The sequence below is a fragment of the Cebidichthys violaceus genome, unplaced genomic scaffold (assembly GCF_023349555.1).
Source record: "Cebidichthys violaceus isolate CVI_PGR_0920_01 unplaced genomic scaffold, fCebVio1.0.p SCAF_12, whole genome shotgun sequence".
Classification (NCBI taxonomy): domain Eukaryota; kingdom Metazoa; phylum Chordata; class Actinopteri; order Perciformes; family Stichaeidae; genus Cebidichthys; species Cebidichthys violaceus.
The window spans coordinates 2,358,078-2,385,196 of NW_027176285.1; the positions used below are offsets into that span (position 1 = coordinate 2,358,078).

At 43.7% G+C, this 27,119-nt stretch overlaps 1 protein-coding gene across 6 annotated transcripts in view; it reads left to right on the forward strand.

Moving 5' to 3' along the window:
* sfswap (splicing factor SWAP) overlaps positions 1–20,223 on the forward strand; it is a 45,525-nt gene extending 25,302 nt beyond the window's left edge. For all 6 annotated transcript variants that reach the window (XM_068705892.1, XM_068705896.1, XM_068705893.1 and 3 more), the window contains 6 exons: positions 520–716; positions 6,507–7,009; positions 8,375–8,515; positions 8,968–9,108; positions 13,722–13,794; positions 19,485–20,223. In XM_068705892.1, the coding sequence (XP_068561993.1) occupies positions 520–716; positions 6,507–7,009; positions 8,375–8,515; positions 8,968–9,108; positions 13,722–13,794; positions 19,485–19,550 (1,121 nt within the window). In that variant the 3' untranslated portion in view covers positions 19,551–20,223. The remainder of the gene's footprint in view (positions 1–519; positions 717–6,506; positions 7,010–8,374; positions 8,516–8,967; positions 9,109–13,721; positions 13,795–19,484) is intronic.
* Positions 20,224–27,119: the final 6,896 nt, after the last annotated feature.

A 27,119-nucleotide genomic window follows, 5' to 3' on the forward strand; every position in this document is an offset into this window, starting at 1 on the left:
GTCTCCTCTTCCCCCCACGCACATCTTCCCTCCTCCTTTTGCTTTTTCTGTATAAACCTTCCAATTGCACGAAAATACCCACCGCACAGTGAGGCCTTATCATTTAGAGGAGGAACTCTTGCATTCGTATGAGTTTCCACCCGCCTCGGATCGACAATGGCGACAAATCTTAGATAGATTACTTTCAGCATCCTTTCTTTTTCTTTTCGCTTGTCGTCTTGTCTCGATATTCTTTTTGTTTCTCACACTAGCTACATGCATGGTTTTTGCTCTCTCTCTCTCCATCTTTTCTCCCTCCCTTCTTTTAAGTTCTTTGCTTTCCAAAGACCATTTACGTGTGTTCAGAAGGCCGGCAGAGTGAAAACCAGAGCATAATCAATCTTCACCTCCTCCTCTCTGTCTTTTCAATAATGTCCTCCTCCCTCATAGGACTATAGTAGTATCTGGCTGCAGTTAAAAACAGACAAGGACCATCTCTCACCCGTTTTTTAATACCCTCTCATCTCACCCGCCCTTCAGCCAAGCAGAAGCTGGAGGACCGCCTAGCGGCTGCAGCCAGGGAGAAGCTGGCCCAGGCGTCTAAGGAGTCCAAGGAGAAGCAGCTACAGGCGGAGAGGAAGAGGAAGGCGGCGCTCTTCCTCCAGACCCTCCGCGGCCCCTTCGCCGGGGAGCCTGAGGCCAAGAGAGCCGGGCTGGACTCCGCTGCGCAGCTCGAGGTGGGTGAACGGTTCACACGTGGCGGTCAGCACTTTGCCATGTGTTTTATACGTCAATCGTTTTGACCTAGAAGCTTAACCGCGTATTCATGACACAATCCCGAATCACCAGCAAGTCCCAAGTGTCGTTTCAAGTCACACGTTGAAGCAGTCGCAGCGTATTATATCGCACGACCTCCAGAGCTACAACCCTATAAACAAAGGAGTGCTGGAGAGAACGTATGCATTTAATGACATTCCCGTTACTTGTAGGTCCCCATTAATCTCTTAACGAACGCCTGCAGTCATTTAAAATGCAGCCGTCTGTTAGCGAGATGCAATATGAATGCGTTGAGAACGTGGATGACTCGTGTTGAACTGACGAATCACGGCCTGGGGAGGGTGTGACTTAACACTGTGCACATGTCTTAGCCCCTGATGCCACGCCTGACTTACATCTAGACGTGTATATATATATATATATATATATATATATAACTCTGAGTGGTTTCACACCTGGCCCATGCAAAAATATCATAACATTGTATTTATTTCCATTTAAGAGTTTGACCGTATTTGATACCAAACTGCTTCATTTTCAATTGCAGTTTGCGTGGAACACAAGTTGCCGTCAGAATAAAAATAGACGTAGCCTATGATGTCAGCGGGAGACTTCTGTGTGCGTTAATTGCACGTTTGCGTTTTTTTTTATTCAAAATGCCGCTTCAACCAGCGTTGATGATTCAGTTCTGTTAGTCACGGTTGACAGGCCCACTTTTTTGTTTCCCTCAATATGCAGAAGCATGTGATTATTATACAATTTTAGCACAGAGCAGACCAGTCTAAACAACGCATTCAGACCTCGTCATATCTCCCTTCACATTCTTACAATAACCTGCCACTCTGAGCCGTTTCATTTCCATTCAAAGCTTGATTTGTAAAATCCTTATCCTTATATGGTGTTTGATGACTCAAGGGACATAAATGAAACCCACTCCAGTGGCAGTGGATAAAGAAGCCCAGATTTGCGGAGCCTCCCTCATCACATAGTTAACAGCCCCGGATCCACGGATCCACCCCGAGGTCAGCCCCCGAGGATTTTTCTTTTCTGCCTTTTTTTTTTGTTGTTGTTGTTTTTTTGTTGAACTACAGTCAAGTCTTTGGTCATAGTGGAGGTTCAGTAAATAGAAAATGACATCTAGTACAGCTGGCGTAGTAACCCATACTAAAACAACCTCAATCTTTATGTCTGTCGGTACCAGATGGCACATTGTGTTTCCCTTTCTATTACGGTTCATTATTGATTACGTGCAAATGAAGTTGCAGGCAGCTGTTAGGAGCCTCGCGTGGCTGTATCGATGGCAGTTTATTCAGTCCATGTAGCCATGCAATAATAGATTAAGAGATGAATGTCTGTTTGTTTATCGAGGGGAATATCTTCGTGTACATCAGTCACATGTATTGGGAAACGGCGCACATTTAAAGGGCACATTTCCACAGGAGATGAAGTGTATCGCATATTGTTATTGAGCCGAATCTGTGCTTTAGGCTCAGCTTAGACTGCTGTCCATGCATGGGCAGCTTTAAGCCCGGACTTTTGACACCAATTCCAATCAATCATTGCTGGGATTTGTATGCGGAATAAGTTAATTACCACGCAGCTGTTGGCACTCATAAAGAAGCCGAGTATATTTTCCTCCTTGGCTCATAATATACTGTTTTTAACAAAGACTGACTCGGATGCGGAGGGCTGAATCTTTCCCGTGATCTAATGAGCTTGTTTTGTTCATCTTTTGTTGGAGGTATGAGTTCATTTTTCTTTATGATTTCATCCCATAGAGATCAGTGTGTTTTGTGTACGTTTTCCTAATGCCTTAATGCTGTATGGTACTTATATATAAAACACACTTGGCAGAGCCGGTAAACTAACGAGCATCAATGAATTCAATTCAATTCAAAATCAATGAACAGATTTGAATTCCTCTACCATCTGGGTAGAGGAATTCAAATCTGATTTGGCGGTGACAAGTGGGGTTTCATATTTTTGTCTTTTGCTGTTGTTGCTGGGGCCAATGTCTTTAATGTTACATTATGTTTTAAAGTGATTAAACAAGGGTCCTTCCAAAATTATTTTTGGCATTATAATATGTTTTCATATGATCTGAAAATAGAGATTTTAAAAGCCCTTTCTCATATCAAACGCAGACCAAAAAACCGGACTATATTAGAGTGTAGATAAGCCAGTGTAGTGGTCATTTGATGTGCAGATTGCCTGTCCGTTTGATGGATGTTCCATTTCAGCTCCTCCTGTGAGCCCAACTGATGCGCGGTGAACTGGCCTATTGCCGGTTGGTGCCAGGTGGCAGCGGGCAAGGCTCCTGTCAATATTGCGCCAGCTCTGTCACTCTTTTCCAGATGTTCTGTGACGGCTGCGGTGTCCATCAGAGCGTGTGTGTGTGTGTGTGTGTGTGTGTGTGTGTGTGTGTGTGTGTGTGTGTGTGTGTGTGTGTGTGTGTGTGTGTGTGTGTGTGTGTGTGTGTGTGTGTGTGTGTGTGTGTGTGTGTGTGTGTGCCCCGAAGGGACTTCCACAATCCAGGACTGTGGCCTACTAATGTTACCTGGATGTTACGGAGGAATGTACGGCCGGCTAGAGAACGTGAGCTTGTGTTGGTTGGTGCTCAGTCTAGTCCAGATTTAAGCCATTACATTGAGTACAGTGGGGTTTTATTTTCTTCTGTTCTTACTCCTTTGATTCTATCAGATGGTCCGCAAGCATGTGTGACGATTTGTTTATCCGAAGAAGAACTAATGTTTAGCTGAACACGGAGCGAAGTGAAGGGAGATCAGAATGGCTTTAAGGCAATTATCCATAACTTGTAGTTGTGGTGAATGTTCTGGCAGCAGCACTTTGTAAGTTGATGCTGTATTTTTTTTTGGAGAGCAGGATGGTGTAACATACTGCAGTATGTTGAGATGACAACATGCAGTTCCTCAGCGTCAGTGAAGGAGACATCAGCAATTTGTAAAAACCTGCAACTCAAAAAAAAAAGAGAATGGAGGAACAACCTCATAAACAATTGAAATTACTGTTTTTTTTGTAAAACATACAATTGAATTTCAATTTTTCCATGAAAGAAAAGTTCCAAAACATGTTTGTGTCAGCATTCAATTATATTTAGTTATAGAAAGAATGAAAATCCTGATCGGTGAGTCTCTCTTTTAGCATTGTGTGATTTTGTAAATTGGTCAGTTTTAGTTACTGAATACATAGTTTTTAGTTACAGTAACTAGATACCTCATCAAAAAAAAAAGTAGCTACATTATTTTTCAAACGTCTACATTGAAATGCTGCCGTTGGTAATATCCCTGCGTTTCAGCTCTGTCGTCTCAGTGTAGAACAATCGCACACTGTTGACCAACCTGACCATCGCTGAACTCCACCAAGCAACGTTGAGTAATGACAACATCTCCACAAGAAAACGCTCCACTTGGGCGCCATCATCATCATCATCATCATCATCATCATCACCATGCATGTCCAAACATAACTTCTTAAGACAGCCAACATAAATGTTTCTCTCGTGCTCACTCACTCGTGACGGTACAGCTATGGGAGGAGCCCCGATGCCCGGTAGGGGAGCAGTGACGCTGCTCAGAATGCTGATGAATTGGAGAATAATGACGTGAAGGAATAAGAGCGTTCTCAGCCATCAGCCATTGATTTTTTTTTAAAAAAACGTATTTCGCAGTCGAAGCCTTTTGATTAATGGCCGACGTGAACACGAGGGAGGCTAGCCGGCTTCTCGCGCTGAATTTCCCAACACACTTTCACAGCAATTTCCTTATTAATTAGATAGAGATTTTCTGCTGCCCTTGCCTATTCGTATTGTCGTCATGTCGGACAAAAGCACAAGTGTGGAATGAAAAGGAGTTCAATGAAGACGTTGTTTGGTGTTTGATTATGTGCTGTTGTGTAGAAATGAGATCACAGAGAGGCAGTGCTGGTCTGATGGTTAGTGTGACTGTGAGCAGAGAGTCATTTAACACGAGAAGATTCTGTGCATCTTTCACAGCCTTTCATAGTTCATTAACTGGATTCTATTTTCTTTGAGCTTGCGAGAATGAAGTGATATATTTATTACTGAGATTTTTAATCCAGCCAAAATACATGTGCATTTTAATCTCTCTCTCTCTCTCTCTCTCTCTCTCTCTCTCTCTCCCCTCTCTGCGTGTCTGTCTCTCTCTGTCTCTGTCTGTCTCTCTCTCTCTCTCTCTCTGTCCCTCTCTCTGTGTGTGTCTCTCTCTCTCTCTGTCTCTCTCTCTGTGTGTGTCTCTCTCTCTCTCTGTCTCTCTCTCTGTGTGTGTCTCTCTCTCTCTCTCTCACACTTTTATTATTTTATATTATATTGATAGAATGTCCCTCCTGTGTTCCTCCTCTCCTTCCCTCAGCTTTCCATCTCCTCTCCTATCCCCTAGGTGGACTGCAACTTTTTTTCATTGTTGCTCCCCTTACTGTCCGAACTTTCGTATCTTTCCCGAGCAGGTGTGAGAGGGCAGACGTTTTCTCATTCTGGTGTTGGGATAAGCTTCCCAATATGTCAGTCCTAATTTTAAACCAAACCTCGCTTCCTATCATTTCATTATCTCTCCCTTAGCCCAGACACCAGATAGCGTGCAAATAGAAAGGTGTAATAAATATTCTTCCTCTTCCCTGCCTGTGTGTTTTAGAGACTTATTGATTGTCTTCTGTTGTGAGCTCTCTCTCTCTCTCTCTCTCTCTCTCTCTCTCTCTCTCTCTCTCTCTCTCTCTCTCTCTCTCTCTCTCTCTCTCTCTCTCTCTCTTTCCTGCCTGTACTTCTTCACCGCAATTGCTTCCTACTTTCATCTTCTTTCATCACCATCATTTCCCTACCTCCTTCTGTCCCTCCCTGTCTCTTGTTATGCTCCTCCCATTTCTTACCAATTCTAGCAGATGGGTGAGATGTGGAGTGATTGAATTGGAGAGATGGAAGTCACACAGCGCACATTAATTTCCTTGCGGTCTTCCATATGTATCACTTATCACTTGGGTAGTCACTCCATTCATGTGAATGTTAGCACATAAAATATGCCATTTGATGTTTTCCTTTATGTAATTGCCCTTTTGGTACCATGAAAGCATACATGTGTGACATGGGTAACCCCAGGAGCAATCCAAGACCTAACCCTGGAAGATCAAATCTGACCTGGGAAGATTTAGCGTCGTGTTTAATCCACTGATGGACTGAAGCCGTCTTTTCAGTGGGACTCCAGCAGCAGGTCAATGTTATACGAGCAGACAGACCCACATCGGAGTAATTAGAGGCACTTTGCAGCTAACAGTTGTAACTCAGCATGTAGCCAGAGGGCTGCACTGTGTTGTGTAACTCGCACATTTTAATCAGCTGAGTAAGGATTTTGATTTTATTTATTTTTTCGGAGTAATAATTTCCCAGCAGAGTAAGGAACTATGACTTTGCCTGAGCCAGCTGGTTATGATCCCATTCATGCCCCTTTTAGTGCATTCATGTTACTTCCTTTTTCTATCTCCTGACATTATTCCACCACCTTCTTTTGTTGCAGCTACATCAATACAGCTCGATAGAGACATCAAGCATCTGGGAATTCATACAATTTCCCTAATGATAAAGAGACAGTCTGACTGTTATATAATCAATACATTGCCAACGACAAAGAAAAGGTCCAGTGTCTTAATGTGTCAGTTGGAACAATGCCTTCACTGATGTCTTCCCTCTCTCTCTCTCTCCTGCTCTTTCTACCTCGTGTCTGTAGTTGCAGGAAGCCCTCTCTGCCCTGTGTGACCCCGTGCCTCAAGTGTCGTCTGCACAACCTGCGTATCCTCAGGATCAAAGAGCGGCCGCGGAGAACAAAGGAGCGCATCGCAGCAGGGAGCCTCCGTCCTCCTCGTCCTCCCACGCTACCTCCAGAGGAGCGGCGAGGGATCGAGACAGAGACCGGGAGAGAGACCGGGAGAAGAACCGAGACAGAGACAGAGAGCGAGAGAGGGAGCGAGAGAAAAATCGAGACAGGGAGCGAGAGAGGGATCGAGAGAGGGAGCGAGAGAGAGAGAGAGAGCGAGAGAGAGACAGGGAGAAAGATCGAGAGAGAGAGAAAGAGAAAGAAAGGGATAGGGATAGGGACAGAGACAGGCACAAAGGGAGGGACAAAGACAAAAAGAAGAAGAAACACAAGAGGAGGTCGAGATCAAAGTCGAGGTCAAAGTCGAAGAGCAAACACTCCCTCCCCAGTGCCTACAAGAGATCCCGCAGGTCCCGGTAAGACCCCACTGTTCGATGCCCTCGTTCAAAACTGTCAGTGGCAGGGCGGAGCATTTCTACGTATCAAACCAATACATTTGATCTTTATTCAAAGTGCTGTGCAAGGATTACACACACACACAGTTGTTCCCTGTATGACTGTCACGTCTCCGATTTAGCAAGATAAATGAGTCTGTTTTGGGCACAGCTGTCCAGCTCTTTATTTGCCTCTGCTGCTGGTCGCTACAGTCACAGCCCTTTGGTAGGAGCACTTTTATTGTTTTATTGGGGGGGGTTTATGCTGCTTTGCTGCAGAAATAATTTAAAAATGCCCCTTTTTTTCTTTTCGGTTTATGCAATGCAAATTACAGGGATGAGAAAAAACCTCTCTGGACATAAACTTACCTCGTTGGCGAAGCAGGTCTGTGATTGGTGCAGCTGCTGTAGAAGACATTTCATGTGACAGACTGAGAGCCAAGTGATTATTCACCCTCTGTTTTATAGTTCACTTCAGCTGAACCTTTAGTGCATAAACAAAGACATTAATAGAAAATAATGCATTTTTCACTCTTTTTTTATTTCCTGTTGTCTTTTCTTTCTCGTTTCCTGGAAGAAAGTAGTCGATGTGGAATGAATTTATAAAACAAATTATGGGGCAACAGAATGTACGAGAAAGAGCATTTGAATTAAGAATTTACTAAAGGTTGACGTGATCAAAGGTAGAGATCGGGCTGCTTTTGTTTGTGCCATTTATCTGTCAAACAGGCCCAATGTTGACCGGCCTGCTTTGTTTATCCACCCAGCACAGGCTGACATTAACGCTGCCGTCCTCTTCCCTCTCGGCTTTGTTTTTTTTAGAAAAGAAGTGGAATAACTTCCTCCTCTCACCCCGGCTATTTCATGCCTGTAAATGATGTGCGTGCTCCACATACCAGCCACTGCAGAAAGTTAATCTGGTCCTTTTATGCAAAGAAATCTGAGAAGTAAATTAATCTCACATATAGCCGATACATATTTAATGCTGTTTTCTTTTCAGACTGGTTTAGAATAACCGTATTTACATATTTAAAGTCCATGATGTTTGTTAAAGTAATTCACAGGATCATGATATGTGTTTTTGTCCTGTGGCCCAGTCGCACTGTATCGAGGCTCTGCTGCCTTGATGTGAATTGTGCCACATCCACCTCGGCCAATACTCTAATGGAATCACTGCAAACCGTTCTCTGGCTATTCCTGGTTTTCGAGTAAAAAAAAAAACAACCCCATCCTGATAGCTTTAATTCTTCCTTCCGTCCGCGTTCTTCATTCCAAACGCATCAAACTCGTCTGCTGAGCTTCACCTCCTCTTTTGCACGCTTTTCTTTGTCCTCCCCGTCTGGCCAGATCCCGCTCGCACTCCCCGGGGAGAAGGGACAGGAGGGGCCCCTCGCCCGAGAGGAGGCGTGACGAGAGAGAGCGGGAGCGCCATCGTCCCGGCGGCGGCGGCGGCGGCTCCAGCCTGCCTAGGGGTCATTCCAGATCCAGGTAACCCTAACGACAGACGTCACGGGTCTGCGGCGAGAGAGAGAAATCGCGGGTCCTCACGTACACCTGTGTCTATTCTATCACTGAGAGCATCGATTTATTTCACCCGTCAAGGCAGAGAGACGCTATGACATTTGCACAATAAGGTGTTGATAATACTGTGTGTGTGTGTGTGTGTACACACTATACATTGAGTAATGTTTTAGATTGTGTCTGTATAAGAGTAGATTTAGCAAACATACCTACAAGGCAGATACTTAATCCCCAAATGACCACTGATGGAAACTGCACTGGACAGCTTGTTCTTGCATGAATTTAAAGTAGGGCTTTGCTGAATACACAAGCGCGGCCGTCAGACAGCCTTCCACGCCCTTGATGCATTGTGCGTTGTACGGTGTTACCGCTCGAATTTGCAGTGTTTTCAGTTCCTTCTCACATGTTTGTCTCCCAAGGTCCCCTCCTGAAAAACAAAGAAGCTTCTTGTCGTCCTCGGGACAGATGCAAATTGCGGGTTCCTCTCTCTCCCCGTATTCCTCCCCCGGCAGAGCTTTGTCCCCGTCAGCTAGCCCCGCCTCCAGCCTGGCCCACTCCAGGTAACCCTCTACACGCCTGTCAATCAACCGCTTTCCCAGGTATAGCTGAATGTCTCTTCACCAAAGACACACAAGCTTGCTGGGAGGACTTACAGCCAAGGAGACTGATGCAATCTGGATTACTTTTGCTTTTAAAAGCGTCTTATTTAGACCAATAGATCAAGTCTTTGGATCTTTCGTCTCTTATGAGACAAACAAAGCACAGCAGTTGGCAATTATAGCAAACTGTGAAATCTGTGCTGATACACCCTGTCGAAGAGCAAACACTAACTCTTTCTTAAAAACACGTTTGTTTTACTCTTAAAATGTCTCCACATGTTGCAGTGGTGTGCATGGGGCTGTTGTAAGAGCGATGCGAGAATTTGAAGGGTGGTGTATTTTCATTTAGCCTTTAAAAAAAAAAGTGTAAGTCATGGATTAAACAGTGTTCATTTCCTCTGAAGTAAGCTGTAGAAAACCATGCAGAAAACTACCTAGAATAGCAAGCGCACCCAATTTGACTTACCAAGGACAAGTTTGTGGAGAGGAAAAGAGATTGGGGAATTCTAACTGCAGCCCAACTTATTAGCCAATCTAGTATTATGTTCATCAAACGCATTAGTCCTCGTCTTAAAACCGTTCAAGTGAAAATATGAACATTGAAGCCTAAATGTAACCTCTGTCTCGCTTGTCCTAGTATAAACTAAACAGTTTCAGCCTCAGTCTTTTAACGTGGCATTAAGTATGTAGCCGTCATAGTTACGTTTTAAAATATTCTGTGACCTGGAAGAATGAAGTCAGCCACAGAGGCGGCAGTTTCAACCAACTCATGGAGCTTTACCACATTAGCTTGATTAGCTGGGTAGCTACTGCTTATCCATGCCTCTGTACATATTATGTCAGTTTCTTTTCTAATGCGCAATTCTATGATGGTCTATGCTTTGGAGCCGTGAAGCCCTTCTATTATATCCTTTTGTATAAAATAGCAAGGGAACCAATTGAAGATCATCGTCTTTAGGATTTATTCTTGGTGAAACACAGCAACTCGACAGCATAGCGTTATTAATGTCGACCAGTCTGTTTGAAGTAGAAGTTAGGAGACACGTCTCATCTTCCTCTGAACGCCGTTGCCGTCTACGAAGGACGAGGGATGGTTTCCCTCCCTACGAATGGCGTGGTGATCACAGCCCACGCTGGATGACGCACTGACCATCTGATGTATGCTAGCTTTGTGAAATATGAAAATCTAGCGGGTAGAGCAACGTTTGTCCAAGGAATTCTACATCCAGTGTAGACGGGAGAGACCCAAGCATTCAATCTATGGAGCCAACGTCTTTCCGCTTCCTACGGCACAAAGGTATTCATGGCAGCCGTCTTAGAGTTTGAAATATTTCCAACAAAGAGACAATTAAAGCTGCAGATTAGAGGGGAATATTTAGGGCTATATGGGCTTCAAAATTGAACACGAGGCTACATCGCTCCCCACTTTTCCCTCCCTCTCTGTTCCCAAACAAAACGTATGGCCACTCTACTACGGGAACTACGGTAAGTAAGGCAACACCAACAAATAAAGCAGTCCCCGTTCAAACTGAAACAGCACCAAGTTCACTGATGATTAGGTGTAATTCATTCATTTTGATTCAAATTTGTACCTGATTCAACAGCATACTTTAAAGGATGGAGCCGTGTGCACAGAGCTTTTGTACGGTGTGGAATGGTCGGTGAACAGAGGCGACAAGTCGCGCGGCTTCTCCAATCCTTTTACACGTTGAAGCCGTTCGCTTCTCCGGATCACTCGCGTCGGATAATATAGCAATACGCTCATCTGAATGACGTTAGTGGAGGTTTGGAGAAGATATCCGTCATGGAAGGATAGCTCTGTAGGACGGGATGTTTATGTATTGTTTTGTTTTATCTGCACAGATTGTAAATGGTAAAAATAAAAACAATTCAGGACGTTTTTTTTTTTTTGTCCAATAGGGAATGTGTATCTGTGCTCACCGCTCTCTGATAAGCTGCCTCTGTGTGTGTGTGTGTGTGTGTGTGTGTGTGTGTGTGTGTGTGTGTGTGTAATAGGGTATCTCCTGGCCTTGAAGCGCTCCCTTCGTACATCATCACCCTCACTACAGTTTGAGCTTAGCAGGAGAAGTGGTCCTCTAGGGATGTTTTTAAAAACAGGTTTCTTGAGAGATTACTGTCCACTCTGTGCATTTGCTGCACGGTGTCTGAAAAGATAGTGGCTTTCAGTCTGCCGCTATTACAATTGGAAATCAAATAATCAGTTGTGGCATTCTCGAGTATTCTGAAAAAAAAAATTATGCATTCCTTAAGTGCTGCCCCCCCCCCAGCTTATCTGAAAATCATGAATATATATCTTGAAGCAATTTTAGAGAGGAATAAATAGATTTGGAGGGTTTCAAAAAATGATGTTTTTCTTCCCATGAAGCTATTACAAGGTGAGGGTCTGAGGGGGCAAGAAGTGTACAAACATCAAAAGAAGGGAAAGAGCTCATTGTTTTTTTTGCATTTTTCTAAATATCTTTTGTGTCACACAGAAAAAGTCGGAGTGGAAACATATTTTCAGAATAAACGATCATCACATTGGAACAGAGGTTCCAATACGAGCCGCTATTGGGGATTTTTTTTTTGTATTTTAGACGAACAGATCGGGATGTTTTATGCAAAAGAACAGCCTATTTTGAAAGTGCTGTAAAATGAAAATCTTCACCTCTTTATTGAGGTCGTGTGTCCGCTCATTATGAACTCAATCTTTCTCAATCCAAATCTTTTAGCGCCTTATTAAAAGCTCTTACTACAGCCTCATCGCTCCAGATTAGCTTTTGTAAATCGCCGACACACACACACACACACACACACACACACACACACTTGAGCGACCACAAAAAAACGGAAACACTTGTCGGCCAAAATCCAATACAACAGTCGTGACATCATCACATACAAGGTAAAGATGACAGATGTATATTACTGATGAATGGTATTCTGAATCCTGCCTCCTGTTTATTCTCTATTCTCCCACCAGATTTGTACGTAAATGTTCAGCAACTAGTGAATCAATATTTGATTTTGTGGAACCCATACCTTTTTTTAAACAACTATGATGTTTTCCCAAAAAAACATTTGTGAATGATGACACGCCACGGAAATGTATTTTGCTTTTCCGAACATAAAGGACTTATTTTTTTGCTCACAACTAAAGTATTTCATAAACCATCATTTTATCATTTCATGCTTTAAAAGCCTTGTTTTTGTCCAACAACATCCCAAAATCACCAGGTGATGCACTTTATGCAGGCTTTTTATTTTTATTTATTTATTTTCATTCTTTTGAATTTTGTCGGTTACGTGGATAATTTCTGTCTTTTCAGGAGAGCGCAATTATCAGAGTCAGCAGAGCTTTTCCGAGCCGCCGTGTGTTCTGACGTTTTCTTGTCACCCGTTGGGTTTCATCAACTCTCCTACTTTGATATCGTGATGAATTATAATGTTAGACACCGACAGCAGAATAAGCATCTTCATCGTCCAGACATGTTCACACAGTGATCCGAAGTGTTTGGATTAAAGTGCTGGTGATGTGAACAAGTATTTACATCTCTTAAATAATCAGGATAAACAAACAGCAGCGGTCGAGGTGAAGTCATCTGTTCAGTAAGATGACGGAGAATAAAAGCTGCTCTCCACTGCTGTGGGTGCTCTGCTCTACATCGTCTTCCTGAAGGGACATTTCTAAATGCATTAAGCGAAGGACGTGAAGGGTCCTCAACTGTTAATGTTGCTGTCCTCCTGGGTGCTGGACTGTCTCTGGGGGGGGGGGGGGGTTCTGTTTCATCTTGCTGGCAGTTTTAACTATTCTCCGCATCAAAGCTGCTTCACATCCTGAAAAGAAAAGGTCTGCATTGCGTTTTTGATTTTTTTTTTTTTTAAACAGGTTCTGAGTGTTCATTACAGTTTAAGCTGGTGTCTAAAACCCTCCCTAAATATGTAACGCTGCCCCCCCCCACCGCTCAACAGCGTGGCCCCTCGATGGTAATGGAAGCGGTTACCGTAGGAACGCCGTGACTCAGCGTTACCCCATTAAAGCCAGCATTGCACCGTGTCACCTAAAGAGAGCCGTCGTAGATCTGCGGCTCATTTATATACAGAGACAGAAAGTGTGGGAGATAAAAACACGACTCGGGGCGAATAAGTGATTCCATCAGAGCCTTGCACGGAGACTCTTTTGGGGGCAGTCAGATAAAGAACGATTAAAAGCTTTGCACTGAACCAAGAAGTTGAATCTCAGGCCTGAGGTCTTTTGGCACTTTTTTTTCTTTTTGTCTGATTATCAAACTCGTCTGCGTTTTGACATTGTTGATGTGGTGGTTTTGGCTCTGTGTGGATATTTAAAGTTTACAGATAACATGCCACTCCTCTTTCACCTCTCTTGTCTTTTCCCCTCTCCTCTCTCCCTTCTACAGCTCTTGAAGTCTGTCCAACTTTGAACATTTCAGAAGATATTATGAATATTGTATAGCCTCTCCTGTTAACATGATTGGTTTTCTCTCTCTCTCTCTCTCTCTCTCTCTCTCTCTCTCTCTCTCTCTCTCTCTCTCTCTCTCTCTCTCTCTCTACAGGGGTGGTTCTCTGGAGAAAGACAAGGCACTGGCCTCATCCATTGTATCCTCTGTTCAGTCCAAAATAACTCAGGTATTGTTCTTTTTCTTTTCAACCCAAACATGTCCTCTCCTGAACTTTTACAGCCTGCCGAACACAAGTAGAGTGCTTTTATGTATTTCCATCGTGCAAAGAGGAAAGACGGAAAAGTGCTGCCTTTTGTTTTCGTCTCGGACCGTGAATTAATTTTTTATACCATCTACATATTCTGCTATATGTTTACACAATATAAATATAAATAATTATATTTTATCAAGCTCAATTAGTTGGGAACCTTGAAGAACTATCTGTTCAATCTTTTGAATTTGGAATTGGTCTAGCGGTACAAATTTCTCACCTGCATCTTGTAGATTAGCTTATCTGTCACCTGGAGTCATGTTCTACCACACAGGCGGTAGTCACTGAAGTGTGTGTGTGTGTGTGTGTGTGTGTGTGTGTGTGTGTGTGTGTGTGTGTGTGTGTGTGTGTGTGTGTGTGTGTGTGTGTGTGTGTGTGTGTCAAGTGATATCCTGTAATCAAAGTCTCTGTGAAGCTTACAGTCCAATCAGCTCGAGTTTCCTCAAGCAGCAGTTTCCAGGGCTGAAAGGTGTTTCCGGTATTTTGTCTACCTCTACAGAAGTAACATTGGTGTCGTTACCCATAAGCCGCCATTTCAACATTCTGACGAGGGTTTGCATGCTACAGCTGAAATTGCACACTCCCCCCCCCCCCCGCACTCCTTCCGGGAGCGTAGCCAAGTATTTGGGAAGAGTGGGTGCCGGTTGAGTGGCAGGCGGATGCAGAGACCTCGGTGAACTTGCCCCTGATGATAAACCAAGTCTCTTTGGATGCTGGATTTCACCTCTCTGTGGAGGAAGCAGGCAGAGCTAATGTGCCGTCTTCCAGCACTTGTAAATTCAAACCCCAAAAAAAAAAGAAGACAGGGTTACCACTTCTGCTGAGCTGCTGGAGGTTAAGTTCATTGAGTTGTTCCTCCCAAAACCGCTGAATTAGTCAAACTCTCTCCTCTTCACAGACGTCAAACCGCCTTTTGATTTTTGTCAGCAAAGGTTTTTTTGGTTATTTTTTCATGTCTTTTTTTGCCTCCTTGGCTGTTAACTGTACAGGGCTTTTGTTTTGTTTTCCAATCCGACCTTTAAGCGTCTATAATCTATTATTTTGATATAATAAATAATGTCAAATGACAATGTGTAAGGGGTCGCTCGCTCTTATGCTCTTACAGAGATTCACAACTTGAATCCGCTGCTCCCTGCAGCTTTACAGAGCTTTAAAGTGAGATTCAGCATTCAGCAGCTACACAGACAGATATGTTTCTCAGACCAAAAACATCTAGGAGACGGTGAATAATGGACGTCCAGAAACACAACTAGTGTTGCTTTCTAACTGCTGGATGTGTGAAGAAGCAACTGTGAGCTAATATGTTCACCGTATCGGCTTCAAAGCTAACGACGTCGGTGTTTCTGCCGCCGCCGATTCTCTAAAACATCAGTTATAGCAGGTTTAAGAATTAACAAATGTGGTGACGTCATGGTTCCCGTTTGGTCCTGGAAATCCTTGGAAGAGTGAATTTGAGGGAGGGTAAAAGTCAAGGCCGTGAAAGTTTTGGACAATTTACTGAATGTTAGAATAAAATAAATCTGCTGTCTGGGGTTGAAAAGTCCTTGAATTTGAGAACGCGTGGGAACCCCGTGATACGTTAGAGACTTGATGACTAAACGCCGTCGTCAGTGTCTCGCAGAAGCCGCAGTCCCCCCCCGTCCCCGTCCCCGTCCCCCCGCTGAGCGCTAAAGACGGCGTAGACACTTCCAATCCGTAAAAATTACAGCAATCACACTCCAGGCTCCGCATGCAGCCACTTTCTCACAGTTTGTGCACCAAATTGTCGGAAACTGTGCTGTGCATGCATCTGTTGGTGTGTGACACATTAAACGGGATGCGTCTGTGCTTTGTTTACCCGCCGAGCATTGCGTTCCTCATTTGGGGCGATGAGAGGAACGCTACGTCTGAATAAGTGGTACAGAAATATTTAAAAAAATGTAACCTCGCACTCCTCAACGATAAATTACACGTTCTCCGTGTTCCGACCTGTTTGTAACAATGTCCAATTCATGAGCGTTTACCGTTTTCAGAAATGCACCTTTAAATCAGACGCGTGCACATGGACCAGTTCTAGAGGAAGGAATGGGCATGAAGCTGAATAGATGTCAGATGAACAGATTACGAGATCCATCTAATCAAATACGTCTTTGAGTTATTGTTCTTTCCTCGTAGGACGTTTGTGTCACTGTTCTTTGTCGAATGACTAAAAAAAAAAAAAAAGGCTCCAAAGTGTTGTCAAGCCAATCCTGACTTCAATCAGTTCTCATTAAGACAAAGAGTCACAACTGTTTCCTCCTCAATTTCAGTTTTTTTTTCTTCCAATCTATTTTTGTCTGGCTTGCCTCTCTCCACCAGCGCTTAAGTGCAACACTGTGACACGCGGCTGGTTTGCTTAATTTCGACTGCTGTTTGAACGTGGAGAATCATCCCTCCGGACGCAGTTCAAAAAAAGCATCACCTTGATTGGCCGAAAGCCTTCAATCAACTCTGAGATGAAAGACGTCTCGGCAACCGTCTCACACCACCTAAATTATTTGTAAATCTTTCATCTACTTATATACATCTTTACACTTTCAGGTCAGATCAGCATCTGTGATTAATCATCCTGACATGTCAGTCATTTCACACTTCTACTTCACGTGATGCAATATTTTTGATGTATTTGATCTTCATGCAACCGGTGTGCAACTACATGCATTGAAGGAGGGAGAGTAGGGCATGTGGACTGTAGCCTTGGTACTGTTTAGTAGCTGGACTGTGCAGCGCTGGAAGTATAAAGCCTGGTGGTGGAGGAACAGTTCAAAACCTACAAGAAGCTCCGTGCTGCTCTGAATGTAGTGAGAGGTTTCAGTCGAGGCCAGGATCCAAGAAGCATTGGGACTCGAGTTAATGGAGGTCAATGGAGTGTGAATGGAGAGGCAACACTGGCTATTCTGTGAACACCGGTTCAACTTACACAACATTTGCAACATTTTCTCTCCTCTGGCCATGGGCCACGGTGTGTGTGTGTGTGTGTGTGTGTGTGTGTGTGTGTGTGTGTGTGTGTGTGTGTGTGTGTGTGTGTGTGTGTGTGTGTCTGTCTGTCTGTGTGTGTGTGTGTGTGTGTGTGTGTGTGTGGGAGGGAGACCAACACAGACTGTCCGGTGTTTACCCACCAGATGCACCACAGATAAAAAAAATAAAAATAAAAAAACGCTCATTTTCACATTTCTCGGTGCATAAAAAAACGACACATCGTACTTCCTCCTCTCACATAATCAAACGCAACTTCTCCTCCGTCCTTCATCTCGACGATTCCCACGGAAAAACAGAAACATGCTGTTTTCCGCTGTTGTTGCAACACACACAGATTCACAACCACTAACTACTCATACCCCATCTGTGATGTTTTACAAACACATGTTGAATAATTCAGCGCATCCTCATCTGCCTAATGGTCTCCTCTTCCCCGAGGGGGACCGGTCTCTCACTCTCCTCCTGTTTGTCTTCCTCCCTCCGTCTCCTGTCCCGTTTTACGCTTGTTTTGGTTTACTCCGTCTGATCGATGCTCTGTCCACTTTTAGACATGGCTTAGGTTAACATTGTGTGTGTGTGTGTTTCTTCTTCTTTGTTTTATTCTTATTTATTAAAACTTTGAGACGGTCGGGTCCAGTCCAGGTCGTCTTCCAGCGTGGTACAAGATAAAACAGGAAAGCGGTGGAGAAGTTCTCCCAGGCAGGTGTGTGAATGTGTGAGAGAGATGAAGAGGAAGCTCCAGATGTTGCATAAGTCCCTCAAGACACCCAGTACGTTCCGACGTTATAGTTTAGACTTTTAATTTGAAAATCTGTGAGTCGTCTTCTTCTGTGTGACATATTTCTATATTTCGTTAGATTAAATACGGTTCAGTAACAGTAGAGTAGGAAGTGCGTTGTTCCTCAGTCAGGCTGAGCAGTCAGAGATAGATTTGGATTATTAAATAGTTTTCAAATATAAACTTGTGTGTATGTTTCACATAATGTTGGACGTTATAAGGAATATTTAGGTCAACAGCCGATGCATTTTTTAGAGGAATTCTTCTTCACGCTCACTCTGTGTAATCTAACCGGAGCTGGTCCGTCCCCTGTGTGATCGCTGTAATGATAATCTATTGATGGAGTGCAACTCAACTGGAGAGCAACTTCCCACTTGGCCGTTAATAATTTGGAGCGTTGTTTGTTTGTCACACTCCCTGCACAAGTCTTTGTGTGTGTGTGTGTGTGTGTGTGTGTGTGTGTGTGTGTGTGTGTGTGTGTGTGTGTGTGTGTGTGTGTGTTCCGATACTCCAGGGCTGAGGGAGGAAGCCTTCTGAGTGATTTGATATGACAGCTCATTCCCTCTGTGATTACAGCTGTTAATTTGTCTCGTCTGTCAGTAGAGCTCAAGGGTGGATATTTGTCCATGCGTGCATTATAATCGCTCCTGGGATGCAAATGAACGTTTCCTATTCGGCAATGCAGGCATGTTGTCCCCTGGTCAGCAATAAATATATTTCCACCCAGTAAAGGGAAGGAATGGAATTTGAGATTTTGGCAGTTCCTTACTTGCTACAATCTAGGGTTTTTCTCCAAAATATGTCTAAACTGACATTTGAATATTCGTATCGGAACACACACAGGTTTGAACTATATCGAATATCTATTTTTCACCTTTCACACAAGATGCGGTTAGGGTTAGGTAAACCAGCCCCTTCTGAAGAGATATGTTTAAAAAAAAAATCACAACTTCATTTCATGCATGTGTTCTGAAAAACACGTGCACTTGTTAAATACTTCATGAATGTACGTGTGTTTTCTGTTTACATCAAAAGACAGCAGGTTCTGCTCACCTGCTCACGCATTCAGAACGTGTTGTTTGTTCTTTACATGACGTAACTGCTGTCGTTCAGCCTGACCGAACATTACATCTAATTTCCAGTTAATGGAGACGTTTGACTCCCGTCATGCGATGCATTCAGTGTACCCTCCCCTCCCTCCCTCCCTCCCTCCCTCCCTCCCTCCCCTCCATACAATAAATGATTAATGTTCATCTAACAATACCTGTTTTACTACTTGAAGATGTACAGAGCGGGTCAGCTGTTGAAGCAGAGGATTAGCTGACTGTAGATAGAAGGATTTGGGGAGGAGATGATGCATCTAATGCTCGGTGATTACAGGGTATTATTCGGCACTTCAGATATGTTTTAAGCTGTATTAAGGAATTCCTGATGGCTCGGGGGGGGGAGGAAGTGCACTCCGAACCGACTTTTAATTTACCACAGTATATTAACCTTCAACACGAGGGGGCGGCTCACGGTGGCAAAACAACAGAACGAGCTGAACGCTGCAGCGTGGGGAATTGATTCCCACTGGCGGCAGCGTTACCAGCAGCTCCTTCACACAACAGGGAGCAATTCAAATGAATAGTCATACTAACATCAGTGTTTCTTTATCTCATTGTGAATTAATTGACACTTTGCTGCTTTTCCCACACTACCTTCAGATAGTGTCTGAGCAGTTCTCTGTTGGAGTCGGAGAGATCAGATCTCAGTGATCCGATGTGACGATAATGTGTGGAGCTGTACATTATTAAACTCGTCCCTCTTTCTCTCTCTCCTCTCTTTCCAGGACCTGATGGCCAAAGTGCGAGCCATGCTTGCCACCTCCAAGACCTTCCAACCTCCCGATTCCTAAAGAAGGCCACGGCTTCCTGCCGGGCCGCCATTTACGCCGGCCAATCGGCGAGCGGCGTTCTCCGATTGCCTGGTCGATTTCTTTGCCCCCCCCCCCCCTCCCGAATCCGTTTTCCTCTCCCCCCCGTGTTCATCGTCGATTTATGATTTCATCTTGATTTGAGCGTGGGCAGATTGGGTTCTCTTACGTTGTGTCTTCTTCGGTATCGTGAGAGGGATTAAAGGGCAGCTCGGGGAAGCCGAGGAAAGCGGCAGCAGCTGGCGTGTTTCACTGCAAATGTGGAAACGATCCATTTGTTGTTTTGCATCCTGTTGTTAAAAACACGCGGCGGCACTCTTTGCGGCGTTGCGTGCCGCTGCCGGAGGTCTGTATTCTCCCCTTCTATGAAGGGTTGTGTTGTTCTGATGAACTCAATTCTCTCCTCCCTCATCTGCTGTTCTCTGCTGTTGTTGTCTCCTTTATCCCCCCCTCCCACCCCCCCCATCCCCACCCCCCCAGCTGTCTTTGCTCTCCAGCACCTCACACGTCTGCTCCAGAAGCCCTTTTGATTTTCTCCTCTGTCCTCTCCGCTCTAGTGCGTGGCCTTTTTACTTCAGTTCCTGGTTTGTACTGTAATGGAATTTAATGCAGAACAACTTTGTAATCCAAACTGTTAATAAACTTTCAATTATGATTTACTTGTGGCCATTCCTCCTCCTTTCCTTTTTTTAAATTTAAAGCAAAAGCGTCGGCGTCCTTCAGTCCTCCTCTTCGCCGTCCTTCATTTGAGATGTGCTGATAAGATGGACGAGATGAAGCTCACTGACCCCCAAAACCTTCACCTGCATTGACTGTACCTGACTGTACCGTCACAGCAGCATTGCTGATAAACCTGACGGAACAGAAGCGTTGACCGCTGGTACCCTTCAGGTGTCACAACAGTCTTTAACCTCAGAGGAGCTCCAGTGAAAGCACACGGGAGCCCTTGAGTTGCTCGAGGTCCACCTCACATATGAATCCACACTGAAAATAGCGAAGAAGGCGCACCAGCTGCTCTTCCAAAGGAGAGTCGATGTGCTCCTGCCCTCCCAACACCTTCAGGAACATCAGAGCTGCTTCACGCCTCAGGCTGTGACACTGCTGAGTCTCTCTTTCCCCTCGTGACAAACATAAACGACACAAACCCAGTTTTGTTTTGCTTCCACATTATCATTTCCCTCCACTGTATTGACTTGACACTGGTGGCCCCGGGCCGGTCCATAATTCGGCTAACGGCTCCTGAAATTGTTTCCACTAACAGTAGCCCTAAATTTGCTCCCTTTTTAAAAAGGGATTTGTCTGCAAATTCCCATCGAAGCACTCGGGACCCAACACAGATTCTGGCAAAAGTTCTTTCTGTTCCATCTGCTTTCAGTGCGGCGCTGTCCAAAGAGTTGCTAGACAGAGTGGAAAATTGGATTGGATAGTTTTATTCTTCTTAATTGGACTACTTTGTCTCCGCTTGCAAGTTAAAGAGGTTGAACACAACTACATGAACGCCAAGGAAATGATTGAGTTTTTGTTTGAGAATATATGTCAAAGAGATGGATTTGTGTATTTGATGCATCCTACTTTGTCTGGCAGGCGGACAAAACAACAACAGTGTCATTATAGAATGCTCTGGCGAGTAGAAGCGTTTTCTATTCCCACTGATGCTACTCTACTTATCATTTAGCATATAGACAATTCATATAAATGATTCACGTCGATGTGACTGTCACTCTAAGACTCACAGTCTTTGGTTTAGCCAAAATAGTAGTTATTAATCACATCAGTAAATAAATAAAGTCTACAGCAATTGTTTTTCCTAATTCACAACAATAAAAAAAGAAGAAAATTGGTCATATGGGGAAAATGCGTAGTAGAGATATTTTAAAACACATTGAATGGGACTTAAAAGGGCAAAGAGTCAGTCAATTATCAGCTAAATGTAATTAAAGATTAGTTCAAATTGGACACAACTGCTAAATCCGTACTCTGCTAATACCATTTATCCAATGATGTAATTCATTTCTATTTATTTTCATCACCTCTGTGATCCCAATACACCTGTTGATCACTAAGGTCAAGACCACTTTTTTCTGTGTCACACACACACACACACACACACACACACACTCTCTGTAGCATGTTGGAAACACTGCAGAGTGGAAGCAGAGATGTGCCGCCTCCCACCAGGCATCAGCCCCTGAAGGCTGGGTGTCATGTGATGTCGTGCCAGACCCGCTGACACGGCGCCGCTCTATCAGACAGATAGAGTGACACTTTAGGTAAACAGCAAACCCGACCACTTCAAAGCTGCAGGTTCTTCACTCAGCGCCGGAGACTTTTCTCCCCATGTTTCCACACTTTGAAGGGATGGAGCTGAGCGTCTCATAGGGAAAAGGTCAAAAGGAGGTTCGGCAATACTGTTGGAAGCCAGCAGCAGTCACATTTGCCGGCACTTTTCCTTTGTAAAAGGGTTCTTCTAGCCAAGCTGAAAGGTTCTTTATTGATTTCACACTGGGGTGTTGGGTAACAGCAGAGCTGTGCTTTAGAGGAGGTCCAAGTGAAGTCTTCAGTCATTTCAAACAGGTCCAAGTCAGCCGAGGATGAGTCTCAAGTCAGGTTACAAATCCTTTAGGGCAAGTCACAAATCAAGTTTATGGCCCTTCATGCGGAGATGAAAGGTCCTAGAATAAGATTTAAAAATAACCTGGTATTGTACTTTGCACCCGGCTCTTCAGGGCAGTAATAGTTTGAATGTCCCTGACCCCTTCAGTGTCTTCTTCCGGACTTTTCCTTTTATTCCAAATCCTGCCACTCCCATCCACCCTGCAGTGGCCTCATTCCCCTCACCCGAGCTTCCCCACCTGCACGTCATTTCCTCATCAGCCCCGCAGCACATAAACCAGCCCCCCCCCCCCCCCCCCCTTTCCCCCTCAATTAGTTGTCGAACTGTCGTCGTCTCTTAGTTGCCGTGTTTCTGCTCCCGTGACACTTACTCCTGCCCGCTTGTCAACCGACCCGCGTGTTCTTGTAAGGCCTATTTGGTATCTTCCACTTGTCGTTAAATCGTTGAACGCTCCCTATCCGCCTCCGCTCTCTGCATTTTGGTTGTTCCCCTGCTGCCTCACACTCACCTGCCTTGTCAGATAAAATGAGCCTGTGAGCTTATCCAACATCGGTAAAGCAAAGATAGCAGCATAATTGCGAAAAAACATGCTGACTATAAAACACGAAGGAAACTATTAAGGGACTCGTTTTATTTAGTTCATTGATTTTCTTAATACGACCTCACTCATGGGTAACAGACCTAATAAACGAGCAGGTTGTGCCACAATGGCTTATCGTTCACATCCTTATAAAAAAAGAAAAAAAAAGTGTTCTCTCATAGCGATACCAAAATGAGGAGATTGTGTTAAAGTTCTGCGAAGAACATTTGGTCCACCCGTAGGTTTTTTTTTATTTTTTTTTTTTTATTTCAAAGACTGCTTCGTGCCAAGTTCTTTAAAAGTATTTCCCAAGCAGGTGTTTTCCACCAGCTGTCATAAACAAAACACCTGCCTCCACATCGCTGATTATGGTGCCGCCGGTGGTGCTTGCAACATCCTTGAAAGTTTCATCAGAGAATGTGCAGCAACAGCCTCCCGCTGTGCCCGATTCAGTGTGGCTCGACTCGTACTCCTTATCGTACTTAATGAAGTGTTCTCTGAAGACGATGATAGGTTCAAATATTCAGTATTTTCTTCTTTTTTTTTGTCTTTCAAAGGGGACCCCATGGTATCACTTTCACTTAACTTGATGCTTTATTTCTAAGATTGTGCTTGCATTATCACAGATTGATCAATTTAGCACATTTGGGCAAAGGACCATGAATAATACAAAGTTTTCTTATCGTTCCTGGTGTAATATATAAAGATTTAAAAAAAAAAAGCAATCAGTCGTAATCTCCGATATTTTTGCAGAAACGAGTAACGGCTCTATGAATAACAAAGAGGGGAGCGCTGGCACATAAATAAATAATCTCTTAGCTATTATTGCGTTGGTTTATATGGCACCGGTTCAAATGCTGTCAGCCCGTTAAATGACTGTTATCAGTTGTTATCGCCGCCGCTGTAACACTTCAGACTGGTGGGAAATGGTCAGAGCTTTAATTACATGCTTAACGTTGCGAATTGAAACAAAAGTACCTGATTAGGTTTAAGAAACGATTTTTGTATGTGTTAAAACGTTAATATTTGTAATGTAACTTAAGTAACATAAGTTATGTCACATGAGCCTATTTATTCAGATTTACCAGCTTGGTAAATCGGACTCTACCGACATTCTATCTCATTTAAATTCAAAGCTTATTGAGGTTTTCCAGTGACGTTCTGAATGTCTCTCATCATATTTAATGACGGCGTCATCCTGAAGAGATGAACTAATACAGTAAGTCAACGCGTTGACTTTTGGTTTCACTCTAGAACACGAACAATGGTCTTCTGGGAGAAAGTCCCGTGTTTGTTTGACCCATTTTACTACTCTCTACGCAGACTTTGTCGCTCTTGATAACGATGATAACGGCCTACTAAGCCAACTAAGAGGTAGAGCACCTCCAATCTAGTCAGCTGAGTCACCTGATAACATTTGTGATTATGCCATGAGGTGAACTGTACAGCTTGGGGAAGTAAACAGTAGTGGACAGTATGCTTTGTGTTCCCGCTCGCAATTTTTACTCACATTTTTACCACAAATGCTGCGTGAAATCATATTGTCAACTTGCCTGGGACTCCCTGTCATCAGTGGAGATAACGCACCTTGGAAGCACCTTGGATTTGTATTTAAATGTGATGCACCACATTGATTGAGTGTTTTCTCCACATTATCAAACATTTGTAATGGATACCCAAACCTGCTTTTGTTACAATCAATCCCTATTTTGCTGTACGATTGCACAAATCTGTCAGACGAGGAACCCTCTATATTAAAACAAACCACACTTTTGGCATTCCTTATTGCTATCAGCAATGTGTCTTGCCTTGATACTGCGCAAGACATGGGTCAGAAATTCAGCGAGCAGTTCATCTGGCCATGCATGTGTTTTTATTTGATTATTTTTCACTCTTTATCTGTACAGCTGCAGTGGCTTTGATAAGACAGGCGACTGATGCCTTATGTGGCGTTTTTTTTTTTTTTTTTTTTTCGACGAGCAATTGTGAGCTACCGCTGGGAATAGATAAGCATGAGTCAGACAGAGCCTAGTGAGGAAGACGTATGCGGGATGAGACCGTATCCCTTTACATTACTAACGTGGTCCTTCTAAGCACGTAAGAAGTGTGTGTAACGTTCAGCGCCTTTGGTCCGTATTACAAATGTCAAAAGGAGATGAGGGAAAGGTCGTCCACAAAGCAGACCGGCGTGTTTGCCTCTGCTCATCTTACCCTCGCTCATCTGTTTAGCATCCAAGTTGGCAAATGTTTGCCGATTATTCTGCTGTAACTGCAATGGATAAACAAGATTATCCTAATATATATATATATATATATATATAAAATCCTGTATTCTTCTCTTTTGGGAGCTTTAGTGTCATTGTTGCTCCTCTGATTAGTTTAGAGATGATAAGAAGAAACAGGGGAATTGAGATGTGTCGATGGTCAAGAGTACGACTTTTGGAGTCTACTTCATGATATGAGGAGAAACGTTTCCTACGTATCATAACAGGTAGCAGGCGTGCTCTAAAAGTCCAGGACTCAAACAGTTTACCTGCATGTATCCGTAACATAACATAACACTTAGGCCTCTTTGCTACAGCAAGCTGTTTGCTAGCAGTTAAGCTAATGCTAACTGGAGAAAAGGCCAGTGGATCATTTGACCATGTGAAAGTGGTGAAAGAACATTATCGCCTGTTCCAGCGTCGTTCAGCTCATTGCTTCGGTTTGTTGGCTCACAACTGCGCTGATTTGAGTCACTCTCATCGTTCTCAATTGTTTCCGTTCATCCGCAGTAAGCGCCGTGCTTTCAGCAACAAAAAGCTAAACTAAATGGAGGAAGTACAAAGTTATCAACTAGCTGGTGAACCCAGCGGAGCACTTAGCTGCTAAACAGCCAATTATGATGTTAGTGGAACACAGGAAGAGAGTGAATGCTGGACTGACATTCATCAGGTGGCCGTGAACACAGCTCCAGATGAATGCTAGTGTGGCCTGCTGGATGCGTAGATAAGCAACTCAACATTGTTTTTGCAGCTTGTTGTGGGCCAAAATAGCTGTTATTGCAGTTTTTATTTCATTGATGATGTTTAATGAATATAGATACATTTTTTTCCCTCCGCGGTGTAATACCGTAGAAAATAACCATCAGAACACCTGATCTGGTATCATCACTTACTTAACACTGAGAGGCCACATCAAAAAAGAACCACTTACTGCAATCCGGCTGATCCTGACGCACACAAAAAGTTTTTGGGAGATGTACACAACCTGAAGATAATCCTGAAACAATTGTTGTTGAAGAACTAAAGATAAATCCTCTAAGACTACCTGCTCTCACAGACCTATCGCTGTGTCAGCGCTAAAAAAAGGCTCCGGCTCCACACATTATCATTACTGTATTGGGAGAGAAAAAGCGTTCCGGCTTGTTTGTATTTCTTAAAACCACTCACGTTAGTGTTCGGCACGGCGCCCTTGCACTGCCCCGCTACAAGTCTACATCCGATCAGTCAGACTAAACGCTAACAGACTTCCAAAAGCATTTAGACATCACAACATTGTAAAATACTATATTCTTATTACCAGAAACATTAGTGCTAATTGTCCATCAAAAGAACAAAACAAATAAGTCATGTGAATAGCCACGTCTGTCTTGTCTCTTCGTGCCCCTGTCCATGGTGACTACAATGACTACAATGCCCCAACCAAACATTAAATCACAATTTTATGTGTAATCAAATCAAGCTCAGCACATCTGCACTGATTGATTCTAGACAAATTGCTGCCTGGAATTTGCAATTTCATTAACTTACACAGGCAGAGATAGATTGTGTGTGTGTGTGTGTGTGTGTGTGTGTGTGTGTGTGTGTGTGTGTGTGTGTGTGTGTGTGTGTGTGTGTGTGTGTGTGTGTGTGTGAGTCAGACATTGAAACAGGAGAGCTTGCAGGGCAGGGGGGAAAGTGACTCAGGCAAGTAGTTAGAGAGAAGCATGAGGGCACCGAGAGTGATTTGTTTGTTTTACGGGACCTGAATGCATCGTAATTCAGTTGAGACATCTGAGGAGACGGCGAGGGGAATAGACAAAGTTTGTGTTGAAGGGAAAGGGTTCCGTTCCCAAATGCAATTGATGTTTATTAAAAACAATAATAGTCCACATTTATGGTTTCATAGCCAAACATTAAGATGATTAAATCCTCAGTCGGATCTTTTTTTTTATTGTGGGTAAGTATTGAGCTTATACCGCAGAGTCGATGGATTTACCTCAAGTGACTGAGCCGTGATGGGATGTGACTCGCTGTTGATCTACCTCCTGATTTCCAGTGCGCGGCTTTAGAAATACTGCCGCATGGTGTGAGCACGGTAAAGGAATATACTGCGA